The sequence below is a fragment of the Saccoglossus kowalevskii genome, chromosome 15 (genome assembly GCF_978046115.1).
Source record: "Saccoglossus kowalevskii chromosome 15, keSacKowa6.1, whole genome shotgun sequence".
Taxonomy (NCBI): Eukaryota; Metazoa; Hemichordata; class Enteropneusta; family Harrimaniidae; genus Saccoglossus; species Saccoglossus kowalevskii.
In genome coordinates this window covers 4,389,554-4,403,332 of record NC_140655.1, presented here as the reverse complement: position 1 = coordinate 4,403,332, position 13,779 = coordinate 4,389,554, and the positions used below count along the sequence as shown (strand labels likewise).

Below are 13,779 nucleotides of genomic sequence, written 5' to 3'. Positions count from 1 at the left end.
GTAAATACGTCTGTTTACAGTAGTTTGTATTTTCGTAAGGAGCTGCAAAAATATATGAATGGCCCATCAGTATTACCGGCGACGCTCGTGTATTTTTTATGGGACGCCCCCTCAGAAACTCAGAAACTTGCCGCCGTCTTGTGGAATGCTCCGCCCCCCGCCCATGGGTTAGATCGCCGATAGAATTAAGCGTAGTCCAATAAACTTGTCAATAGATACCACTAAACGAGCGGAACCTCACACTTACCAGAGCCTCGATCTAAAAAACACACCACTATTTTGACCTGCAGTCAGCGCTCTGTTGATCGACCCTGAATGCGTACGATTCAGCTCAGCGCAGTCGGAGTTGTTTTATTTCGTTCTAAAGTACGCACTTACTAGTGAGGTGTTCAAAACATTCACCCAACTTCGAGCGTAAGTCCTCGTCGCCGATTTCTCTACTATCCACTCGATCCTGCCAGCACCGATAATAGTTAACGTAGATTATAGCAGGCGATATTTTTCAGAAGTTTAGAGACGTTTGGGGACGTCAAATGACTGACTGACTGAGTCAAAACGAGCTGACTTTTTTAAAAGTCTACGCATTTTTGTTTATCGGTATACACAGCTACAGTAGTCGGTCACATTACGGGCACAGCGCCTCGCTTGAAGAAATCGAGACCATTTTGTTAACCTATGGGTCCAATAGTTTGATCATTCAACCCAGTGCAAAGGATTTCACTGTTATCTACTATAGGCTACCCAGCAACGTACAATTGACACTGATTCTATATTCGCTGTGAGGTTGTCCAAAACGTGACGGAATCTAAAACAATTTTGTGAGAAGAAATTACTAGGAACTGAAGAACTTTCGAGGACTGTTTGGGTGAAAGCACTACCATGGATCTTATACCTAGTGGAAAAACGTTTCTATCCAAACTGTTACTTGTTGTTGGACTTTTGATACTTTTTATTAAAATGGGACGCACTGGCGAATTGCACCCCGGCATGTGAGTATTCTCTAAAGTCCTTTCGCTGTGTATCTTTTTTTTTTTTTAAACAAACTTTCCTTACAATACATGCTATGCACTGATGTTCAGAGTAAAAAAAAACGGCCAAGTAAAGCGTTGTCTAAAAGTTGAAGCGATTAACAATACGGCTACCTTCCCCGGCGACTTCCTACTGTGCCGGCACACATACTAGTGAGAAGCTCAGCTCCGACCAGAGACCGCCCAACTCAATTCAAAAGTGTCTTCACGTATTAAAAATGTATTGTGTTCGTTTATATTTTGTTTGTGAAGTCTTAGCCTATTTATGAAGTCGAATTATTTGGCGGATTTTAAGTGTTAAATATTATTGTCGTTGCAGGCGCAACGTTTGTCCATACCAAGAAGTTCAACTGGTGGGCCATCGCCAGCCGTGCGTGCGGGATTTCACCAAATGGGTTAAAGTTTGGAAAAACAACTGCGGGTACAATCAACAAGAATGGTGTGTCGGCTACGAACGAAGGTAAACGCAAACATTTATTTTGTTCTCACTTTCAAATTTTGGAGTGGTTTGTTTGTACCTTATCTCGCCATCTCGAGCTGTTTGTGAATGGCCGAATCCGGATTTTTATCATATTCTGTCGTTGCTTTATTTTAGCTGTAGAAGTCCGTAAGTGGTGTAAGTCAACATTTCGAACTGTACCAGCTGTGTCAAGAATGGCGCTTGTACCTGTGCAATTTTTAGCAGCAAACTGAATACTTTTTATGAAAAATTTGTGTGATAAATCTTACTTAAAATTTACTTCTGGTGTTTTATGAATTTCTTATCGAAATAGTGATTTTTTTACTAAAAAAATAAAATTAATAATAACAAATAAAAATAAAGTTGTCTCTGAATACTTTTAGATAAAATATTTTGAGCTTAGATTTTGACATGCACATATGTTGTATGGTCTACCCCCTGGATATATTACACCCCCCCCCCTGATAAAATCTCTTGAGCTTTGTGTAAAATTGAAACCAAGCTCCACCATGTAGACATGGTTGTTTTATTTGAATAACCTCTTATTCTGGGGGAGGGTACATGTACATACGCAGGGCGCTAGGCAATTGGGATGACAATAAAATGTCCTCCCCAGGGTGAGTTAACACAATAGCCCTAAATAAATCATTGTGATTATTTTCTAGAACGGCGTACTATACAACTTACAGGACGGTATATCAGGAGACTTATCAAACAACGTACAGATGCTGTCACGGGTGGTCACAGCTAAACGGCGAGTCAGGCTGTGCTTATCGTAAGTACCCACACACAAACTATAAACCCATTAATTTTCACATACTCCAAAAAATCCGACTTTGGGCAACTGCCCGTCTTTAAATCAATCAGTCAGATTTGTGACGACGTGTGAAGTTGTTAAAAACTTTGAGTTTGAGTGTTACTATATTAAATTTGTTGAAATATGTTTAAGTAGGAGATAATGATTGTTGCATCATGGGTAATACTGATGTTGTAGAATAATGTATCCATTGCAGTTCTTGAATGTGATTTAGATCATAAAACTGTCAAATGGTTTACTACATTACTGTCTCATAAATGTCACTCTGATAATGCCACCTTGTAGTGAACTTTAAACATCTTCTCTCCGTTCAACTTCAGTTCTGAAAAACGACTGTGTGCATCCATGGTTCATCTGAGAATTGTTGACACCTTCCACAAAATAAAACTAAAATAATGTCTAGAACTGGATATTATTCATTTTGGTCACAAATTAAAAAATTTTATTTTAGAAAAATGTGCCAGCTGTTGCACTCAAATGTTGGCGGGAGAAATAATGACATTCATAGGTTTAAGTGGGGGGGGGGGGTACACATACTTCCCTAGCCCTAAAATAAGGAAAAGGCATGTCAAGGCATTTTGATGCTTTACAGTAAAGTTTATTGTGGGAATTCACGGTATTTTGCAAAGATTTTCAAAAGTATTTGTACCATTTCTGAAAATAGCAACTATGAGTCTCAAAATAGGCTGCTTTTCCAAGGAAATGTGAAGCATTGAATGGTCTGTAAAGGTGGTGGTGGTGATGGTGGTGGTGGTGGTGGGGGCTCTTTTGTAAGACGACAGGAAACTTGTGTGCATCAGTTGTTAAATGAGAGAAGTAATAGTATGGGGTTATCACCAGAAATAATTGTTCATTGGTACGTGTAACATTATGGACTGAATCATCCACATAACACGTATCATCTCCAAACAAAACACCACAAGTTAATTACTTAAACATTTTGTCCATCTGAACAATATTTTTTTCAGAGTTTGAGTAGTTTTATTCTTTGTGAAGCAATTCTTAGACAAATCCTGCCTCACCCTCCTATAACAACCAATACACCACCCCTCAATAATTAGTGGATTCATTCATAGGTGTGCTGTTTTTAAATGGTTTGGGATTATTCCATTTTATTGTGGGAGTTTTCATTTTAAAATGAGGGACAATCAGTTAAATTTTGCAGAAGAAATCTTTATAATATAAACCTTTAGTATATTCTATAGGGTCAAGTATTTTTGATTGAATTTTTTAAAAAATAAACGTTTAGACCAGAGTGAAGTTTTGTACCATTGTGGATGCTTTCTTGTGCACAGTATATAATTAAGTTCTGCCAATCTTGAGTAATTACATAGCTACCATTGGACGATCCCTTATCTTTCTCAATGCCGTAATTGCTCCTATTCTATCCTAGCAATTGCAGAGCTATTTTGCCCAGATAATGAGGTGTTTTTTATTTCACTCCATGGTTGGTATCAGTCCTGAATCTGTTTTCTCAACAACTTAGATTTATTGTTATCATGAAAAGCAATGGATGGGTGAAGAATTACTGAAATACAAATTACTCTGAATTTAATACGTGTATGGTTTTTGATAGCCTCCATTAACTGGGCTGATAGCTATTGGCCTCAATGTGTTGAGCAATCAAGGTATAAACAGAAAGATCGGACAACTTACAAGATAAAAACAAGTTCGCTATCAGGGAAAGTGGTGGCACTTTATACAAAGATTCAATTTGTATGGTCTCAGACGTCGCCAAAGTATGGGACTCGTGAATCGTTGTATGAAGCACTAACACAGGAGTCTCGCATGAAACTGTTAAGCCGATAAAGTACGGGACCTTGAAATATTTCAGTAGGACTACCCATTACTATGCAGTTATATGTTACTGAAGTACTACTACTGTATACTCTAGAAATCTTTATTAATTTAGTATGAATTGTGAAATTAAATCCTTGCAAATATTCGCAAATAAATAAACTGCCGTCCTTTCTCATGGTGAAAGTTTTTGTGTTATTTTTACCTGTAATTCACTAGGTATGGTAGAATAATTACCGGTAATAGTGTATGTATTACTATAAGAGAAAGATAGCACTCTCAAGTAAGAAACACTGCAGTCCTCAACTTTGATCTTAAGCTTCCTCTGGTGTCCCAAGCTTTTAAATTACCATATGTCATAGAGTGCATTACTGGTGACTTCTTTTTAGCTCCGCTGTCGACTTTGTCGAGCGTAGCTTATCATATGAGTGATTGTCCGTCGTCGTCTGTCGTCGTCGTTTGTCGTCCGTCGTCCGTGTCAATGTTTTACTTTTTCGACTTCTTCTTAAAAACTACAAGCCTGAATGCTTTGATACTTGGTGTATATGTACCTTGGGTAGACCTCTCTTAGGTTTGTTCATTTCATGTTGATATCTTCAATTCTCTAATTTTGGTAAATATTTTTGTAATTTTTGGTAAAAAGTGATATTTTCGACTTCTTGTTAAAAACCAATAGTTCAATTGCTTTGATATTACATATTTAGATACTACATGTAGACCTTTCTCAGATTTGTTCATTTCGTGATGGTATCTTCGATTCTATAATTTTGGTGAATATTTTTGTCATTTTTGGTAAAAAGTGATATTTTCGACTTCTTGTAAAAAACCAATAGTCTGATTGCTTTGATATTACATATATAGGTACTACATGTGGACCTCTCTCAGATTTGTTCATTTTGTGATGGTATCTTCAATTCTCTAATTTTGGTGAATATTTTTGTAATTTTTAGTAAAAAGTGATATTTTCGACTTCTTGTTAAAAACTGTAAGTCCGATTGCTTTGATACTATACATATTGTTCATTTTCTAATGATGTCTTCAGTTCTTTAATTGAAATGTGCATTGCTAACAGCAGAGCTATCTCAACCTATAGGCTGCTTGTCATATAACCAGACTGTTTAGTGTTATATGTCTTGTATGTCTCATACCACTGTGACTATATGCATAGAGATGTAATGGAGTTGTCTTTTGAAACAATCCAGTTGCTGACTTACTAGCTTTGTATGAATTAGTGATTGTTCTATGTCCAGCTGTTGACTGCAGCTTATATGGCTGAGGTTGTGTATAGTGACTGGAGATGTGACTGTTATTTCCCAATGCTGACTGTAGTTTCTATTATGGCTTTTTAAAGTGGATGAAGATGACTGTTATTTGTCCAGTTGCTTACATACTTCTACCATGGTTTTGTAAAGTGAATGAACATGTGCCTGATATTTATGTCCCAAATTCTGACTAAGCTTCTACTATGGCAGCCTAAGTGTGTGGACATGTGACTGATATTTATGTCCCAAATTCTGACTAAGCTTCTACTATGGCAGCCTGAGTGTGTGCACATGTGACTGGTGTATACTCAGTAGCTCAGTATATCTACATGTGTTTATAATTGAATGGAGGTATTGCTGACATGCCTTGTTTTGTTAATATTCTTTGTTCAAATTTTCATGTTTAGCTTATACCTCTGAAATATGACATTGTTACCTTTAGTTGTCTTCCCTTTACCTTATTCCTCCTAAATGGGTGGGTTATATCACCCTCCCATAATTCAGCTGAATTAGACTACCTCATTCCTTTTAAACATGACAAGTTTTATTACTTTCCAACAGCTCAGTTGACATTTACCACTTTCTTATTTTCTATCCAAATATCACTTAAATTGCTGTATCAGATTCCCATGATTCCATCTGATGAAAGTGGGGGTTTGTCTCCACTGTGATTGGATATCTGTACTTGCCCTGATTAGACAAAGACCTGCAAGGGCATACACCACCACACTAGACATATACAAAAACAGTTGAAAAGATTGTGATCAGTGATGTGCCTCTGTACACTATAAACTGGTTTTAAATTTAAATACAATAAATATTCATTACCAGAAATTTTATAATATAATGGTGTTTGTGACAACTAATTGTCACAAATATCATTATGACATTCCTGTGTTAAGAATTAATAAATTAAATTAAACATTAATTAATTAATTAATTAATTAATTAATTATAGGATCACCCATATTAGTCCACTTCGAGTAAATATGGACTTAATCAAATATATACAATTTTTAAGTTAAAATTTACTGTACATGAAGTGGTTTGTGTCATAAATTTATGGGTTTTCTCCCCTATGAAAACTGATATTTTTAATTTTCCCTATAGATTTACACCATTGTGTAAGGTATAATTAAAATGAGAAATTATGGTCATTTGGCTCAAATTAACAAAGAAATTATAGAATAGTACATACAAATTTGCAAAATCATTGTACCGTTTTTGTTAAACTTAATTTGAAAAAATAAAAAGCTGTAAACATTTTTATTTTCACTGGCATTCAAAGTCAAAATTATATATTAATCAGGTTTTGAGTTCATGAATTTGCCAGTAAAACAATGTGTACTAATCAGTGTATATTTGACATGTTCTTGTAAATTTACTGTAGCTTTTTTTTCTTATCAGGGAAAATAACGAAATTAAAACCCAGTGAATAATATCTGCATTTACAGTAGTTTATCAGCGAAAGCATAAGCCATGGAATTTGTGTTCTGATTTATTTACTCAGAGATTCATGTATATTTGCCTGTCACAATACATGGAGCCTGGCTGCAGGGTATTTATACATTGTTACAATGTCCAACTAACAATGTATCAAGTTCACTAATTGAGTGGCACTGTTTATTTGAAATTCAGTTAGGTGGTTTTTTCAGTCTTTTAAGGTTTGTATAAAAAGTGAAAAATAGTAGTGTGTACGTGATGATATGCTTGATTTGCTTACAGTTATCTGGATTTCTCTAACACACCATTGAGATGTCTATCACCCATTCCAACTTATTGTTCCACTCTTCACCTGTTCTATTCCAGTTTCTTTGGATGCTCTCCATTGGTTACCTGACTATTCCGTTTGTTATCAACCCTCCCCAATTACCTGTATCATGCTTCAGGGATAATTATTTTAAGGAGGTTGGGGGGGGGGGGGGAACTAAATGTTGGAATTGGTCATTAAGTGTTGAATGTGTAACAGTTGATTTGTCTGACATACTGCATCATTACATTGGTTTAATGGTAGTGAGTTTTGACCAGTACCCACTGTTCTAAAACTGTATAAAATGTTGATCAACTTACGTATGGAGAAACAGGTTTTTTTTGTTTTATTGTGATGTGCTCATACAATTATTCACGTACTCCATCTAATTTGCATTTCTTGTTTTCTAAGTGCAAGAAAGTCAAAACTTTCATGCCAGTTTTTACTAAAACCATAAATTTATTTATACAAGACATGAATGTTTTGAATATTTACAATTTTTTTTTATAAATTTCAACTGGCAATTGAAAACAATTTGACCAATCACAACCGGCGACCAATAATTGAAAGAAATGTGCAAAGACTCATGGGATATAGGCATCAACAAATCCTTCCTATAAAAAAATTCATGGAATTGAATGAAGCAGAAGGATTTTCCAGGATAAATGTTTCATAAATGTTTTATAAATTTTCATAAAAAACATTGCCTTCATGAAATTCACTGAAATTGATTTACCACATAGCCTGCCAATGCTGTTTTTTCTCATTTATTTCACTATCTGTAGTGCATTTCAGCAGGCATATGTTAAACAATATTTTATCTTTGTAAGTAGCTGGGGTATTATGTTTTGTTTTTTTCTGTTCTAGACACATTAAATTTGGTTGTAGTACCTAGCTCAACTGTTCCAGTCTACTGGTTCTCGTGGTAACCAAATCCTTTGCAGATCAATACTGTATTTGTAGTTTGGTGTGAAATGGGTTTTCATATAATCTACTGCCTTTCAGGCATCCTTATTTTTATTGTAAACTCTATTTCAACATACAAATTGTTATTGATAAAGTGTTGAATTTATCTTCCTCAGTTTTGTCAATGTGTGTGTTATGGGTCACAGGTTGTTGGTAACCTCGGAGATGTTTTAATTGTTGGTTGTTTATTTTCTCAAGCTGGGTGGATTGTACTTATTGCCTTCTCACATCAGCTGAGGTCGTCTAGTTGTGTTTCCTGTTCTTTGTATCTCATGTATTGTTAAAATCTTAAACATCATGTGGGAGGTGTTTGTTGGAAAATACAGACTGAATACCTCAGCAATACTTTGATCTCTGGGTTGTTTTCTTTTTTATTACAATTTACAAATACATGTATTTTATGAATGTAACAGTTTTAATCTTCCCTTGGGTTTTTTCTGTGATTGACCTTTACAATGTATCGTCAATTTTGTTTTGTACGTTGTGGTAAATATTTTACCCATGATGCTTTAGATGATTGTGAACAGTAGTTCAATTCGCGCCCTGTCCCCTTCAAAAATTGAATGAGTATCGGTTGGCGTGCAGATGTTCTGGTCATTCAGCTGTGATTAAAAGGGGTTCTTTTTAAACGGTGGTATTCAATTAAACATGCAGGGTACAGATGTATTTGAAGAGTATTTACCTTCAGAACTCAAGTACTATCATGACAGCTTATACACCATAGTATGAAATGACTAGTACCTGTATGGTTAATACAGTTAATAATTTATTACTTGTTATTTAGTATTCAATTAAACATGTTTGGTACAGATGTATTTGAAGAGTATTTACCTTCAGAACTCAAGTACTATCATGACAGCTTATACACCATAGTATGAAATGACTAGAACCTGTGTGGTTAATACAGTTAATAATTTATTACCTGCCTTAACAAAACTCTTGCAAAAACACCACAATCAGATTCTATACTATATTAAAGTTGTAACGATTTATTGATCATTAATGGAGGAGTGGTATAAAATACGGTGACACTTGTATTGTATTTTTATTAAAAGCACATCTCCAATAGAAGCACATATAAACCAAAAAATTGCACGTGATATGTATGGATTATTAAAATATGACAGTTGCTGTAATTTCCTATATAAACATACCTGTAAAGTACATTAATTTATGCACTTATAATAGAGTAAATACGGTACTTATTTTCAGACAACTTAGATATTATTAAGTTCATACTGCAATAACTAGTTGTCATAAATCATGAAATTATATCAACATGACCCAAATAATTTTAAAAATCTTTAGTTGCTTGAATAGTGTCCTAAAAATTTTGTGAAAAGTATATATATATATTTTTAATATATTGATATTTTTTGAAAAAAAATAACAGCAATTCAAAATGATATCCGTAGCACTGGGAACCAGAATTTTTGTTCTCAATTCTGACTGATTATGATCTTTCCACTGTGTAGTATTGGTTAACTTCTGGCACATGCTAATATGTTAGATATTGAATAACTATTCTGTTTGTATATCAAATAGAAAGTCTTAAATTCATAAAAACAATTGGTCTTAACCATTTAAACACCATCATATTTCCATGCACACATTTTACTTTGCTATGTCTTTTTAGTGATAAATAGGTTTATTGACTGAACAAAGCCCTTGAGAAATTATTGCAACATTACAACAGTTATATTGGTAAATATATCTGTTGCTAGTTTAGTTTTTGTTTACTCATTTCTTTGTCCAAATCGAACATCTTCATTAATAATTAATTACATGCTGTAATGGTTAGTGAGGTTGTCTTGGCAACATTTTTGCTAGATGACATTTAGCAATGTGATGCTTGAAGTATGAATGCAGCTCACTTGTAAACAAATTATAAACGTTATGAATTCTTGATTTGGTCTATCGAATAAATACCAAAAAGGAAATAAAAAAATGATGCATGACTTTGTGATAATTCGTTAAACCCTATAACCTTATTGACCATTTTGGATTGGAAAATAATGGTAGGCAAAATGCACACAATTGAGGTTCAGAATTAAAAAATATTCTGGGAATAATGTACCGGTACAAAATGTTGTTCCTGTCTCGAAAATAAATTAACGGCAAACATTGAAGGATGTGTATTCGCAAGACGAAATTACACTAAAGACAGAGCCCATGGAAGTAAAACAGTTTTACAACAATATCTTGAACACAGAGAAGAAAAGTGAAATACTAGAAATCTGATGTTTGTCTTTAAGGAATGTTGGCAGAATTATATAAATGCTCAGAATCGGTTGTTTAATCGAATTTCCATGAAAGGTCAGCGACCTGCACCTTTCATCCCTGAACTTGTGTTTGCCAGGAAATTGTTGGAGTGATGATTGGTTAAACAAACAAACAAACACATCTCTCCAGTGAGACCAGTTTCCTATATTTGATTGCTGTGTATTTTGTGTGGCCCATGGAATTTATTGAAGACTATTTAGGAGTTTGAGCTGCCTGGGGTGGTTTGTTTATCATAGGGTTTAAGTATGATTTGTATTATGTGCTTGTTGCTACTGCCCTGACAGTAAAATTGTATAATTACAGCAAACAGAGTTACTCTGATACATTAATACCAATACTTAAATCTTTCACCTTTGTTTTGTAAACATGACTTCCCCTTGACCCTCATACACCCTTTGAATTTGAACTGAAGCATTTCTTGCAGATACAACTACTGACAGCCATCGTTTGAACTGAAGCATTTCTTGCAGATACAACTACTGACAGCCATCGTTTGAACTGAAGCATTTCTTGCAGATACAACTACTGACAGCCATCGTTTGACATACCCTGGTAACCCTACTTAAGGTTTTCTACGTACATGGAATATTTTGTGTTTCTCCTGAATGTTTGGTATTTTTAAGTAGAATTCACATTTGACAATTTTCACACCTCTGTGTTTGTCTTTCAGTGTAACCGTTGACAACTTTGCCAATTCCATAATGGTAGCTGTACTGTTCTATGTAGTACAGGAGTCATAGATAACAGATTAGATTCTCTGATAATCTCAAAGCTGATCAATATAAACTTTGCCTGAAATCTAGGCAAATCCACTCACTTTATCTCTCTTTAGGATACCATGTGCATCTATGCGGCATTCTCACTATATGCCTAGGTACAATGCTAGTAATATCTCATTACCATATGCCTAGGTACAATGCTAGTAATATCTCATTACCATATGCCTAGGTACTATGCTAGTAATATCTCATTACCATATGCCTAGGTACTATGCTAGTAATATCTCATCACCATATGCCTAGGTACTATGCTAGTAATATATCATTACCATATGCCTAGGTACTATGCTAGTAACATCTCATTACCATATGCCTAGGTACTATGTTAGTAATATCTCATTACCATATGCCTAGGTACTATGCTAGTACTATATCATTACCATATGCCTAGGTACTATGCTAGTAATATATCATTACCATATGCCTAGGTACTATGCTAGTAATATCTCATTACCATATGCCTAGGTACTATGTTAGTAATATCTCATTACCATGTGCCTAGGTACTATGCTAGTAACATCTCATTACCATATGCCTAGGTACTATGTTAGTAATATCTCATTACCATATGCCTAGGTACTATGCTAGTAATATATCATTACCATATGCCTAGGTACTATGTTAGTAATATCTCATTACCATATGCCTAGGTACTATGCTAGTAATATATCATTACCATATGCCTAGGTACTATGCTAGTAATATCTCATCACTATATGCCTAGGTACAATGCTATTAATATCTCACTATATGCCTAGGTACTATGCTAGTAATATCCCATTACCCATTCAGAATTGAATGTCATCAACAGTGATACTGCTGGGTGGAAAACTCCAAAATTTGCGACAACCTTAATACAAATTCAATAAATTACGGTCATGTGATTGTTACCATTGATGCTGTCACTTAAAATCATTGAAATTTACTTTGTCTTGATTTACTTTCATCATTATTTTAAAAAGTGGAGTGAAATAGAAAAAAAATGATAACTACCTCAGGCACTGATGATACTGTAAGGATTTTGGTGGCTTTTATTTAGACTTATTACCTTATTAACCTTAATTTGGTAACGTTAACAAATATCCAAGTTAAATTTAGTGTTTTGAAAATACTTAGCTCTTTCACAGCATGGCATCATTCCATTAGTATTAAGTTCATAAAAATAGGTTGTAGCCTAGATCGTGCTTCACGGAGAAAAAAAGGAAAATCCTTGTAATTGTTTCTCAGCTCACTCGTAGTCTGAAAACAGAGGCATCTCAAATGTGCTGAGCCATCGTTTTCTAGTACAAATAAAAGACGTAGTGGTATACAGATATCACATTTATGAAATGAAATTTTGGACATCAGCCACTTTGTATATTGCATCATGGGAAATCAAATTAATATAATTTGTGTTGTATTCATCACACAAACAGAATGCTGACATGACTAATTATTACAATGACAATAATATTATATTCCTAACAATTTTTTTTTCACTAATTTTGAATATATAATTTTTAAAGTAATCCATAAAACCTGAATAATATTAATTGATTTGCAAAGCACAACAACAACAACAACAAAAACAACGAACAATATAGTAATTGTAAAAATAATGATTTTGTAAATACAAAGGCTCAATAAAATAACTAATAATTATTTTTTTAAATATGAAAAATATGGAGTGATACATGTATAAGATATAATATTTTGAATAAATTATTTTTTATTTTTACCACAATGAGTGGTTATGTGAAAAGGAGAAGAATTAGGATAGGGTTGGTGTTTGAGTGCTAAAATGTCCTTATTCTTATCTTTCATTGCCTACTTATTGGGTAGTGGATATTGCTGTATTGCTACTTGATATGCTGTCTACTGTACTTATCATCCAATCTCACCTTGTCCAAGGACACACCTCTCCTGTATTCATGTAATCCTATAGAGCATAACTCGTAAATATCATAGGTTAACTAACCCCTTTGAACGCCATTATTCATTTATCTATTTGGCAAATGTTTAATATTTTCTTTTAATTTCTTTGTTCATTTTTCACCAAATGTTATGTATCAACATTTATGAAATTTTTTGTTTGTTTTGGGAAAATTTGTTTTTCTGTTGTTAAAGTGTCATTCTCGCTGTGACATATTGTGCATGTAAAAGTATTGTTTAGTTTTATGTAAATTGACTGGTGCCTTTCTATGTCTATTTGGAAGAATTAAGTTTACTGTCATGAAAAAAAATATGTTTTGAATGATTGATTTTAATGTTATATGAATATAAATATTTTTAGGGGGGAACCATTTGAAATCTTTTGGGTGAAGTGTCCATGGCCACTACAAAATGTGTGTTTACTTACTAATTTTACATTTGATTTAATAATTGTTATGGTATACACAGAACATATTTACTATGCTCAGAACTAACTGAAAACCAAAAGGAGGTCAAATTGCATTACAGGTATACTGTTCGAAATATAGAATTCTCTAAAAACAAGTCTTAAACCAATATACAGCAATATATAGCATTGTTATTGAATGTTAACCAACCCTCTTATTATATGATTGTCTTTAAATCCCTAGGACTATTGCTAACCCACCCTCTTATTATATGACTGTCCCTATTCCCTAGGACAATTGCTAACCCACCCTCTTATTA

At 34.0% G+C, this 13,779-nt stretch overlaps 1 protein-coding gene across 1 annotated transcript in view; it reads left to right on the top strand.

Annotated features, from left to right (window-relative positions):
- Positions 1 to 256: 256 nt before the first annotated feature.
- Positions 257 to 13,779, top strand: part of LOC100370489 (uncharacterized) — a 117,124-nt gene continuing 103,601 nt past the window's right edge. The window contains exons 1-3 of the mRNA XM_085508631.1: positions 257 to 989; positions 1,348 to 1,488; positions 2,154 to 2,263. Coding sequence (XP_085364757.1) covers positions 880 to 989; positions 1,348 to 1,488; positions 2,154 to 2,263 — 361 coding nt within the window. The 5' untranslated portion in view covers positions 257 to 879. The remainder of the gene's footprint in view (positions 990 to 1,347; positions 1,489 to 2,153; positions 2,264 to 13,779) is intronic.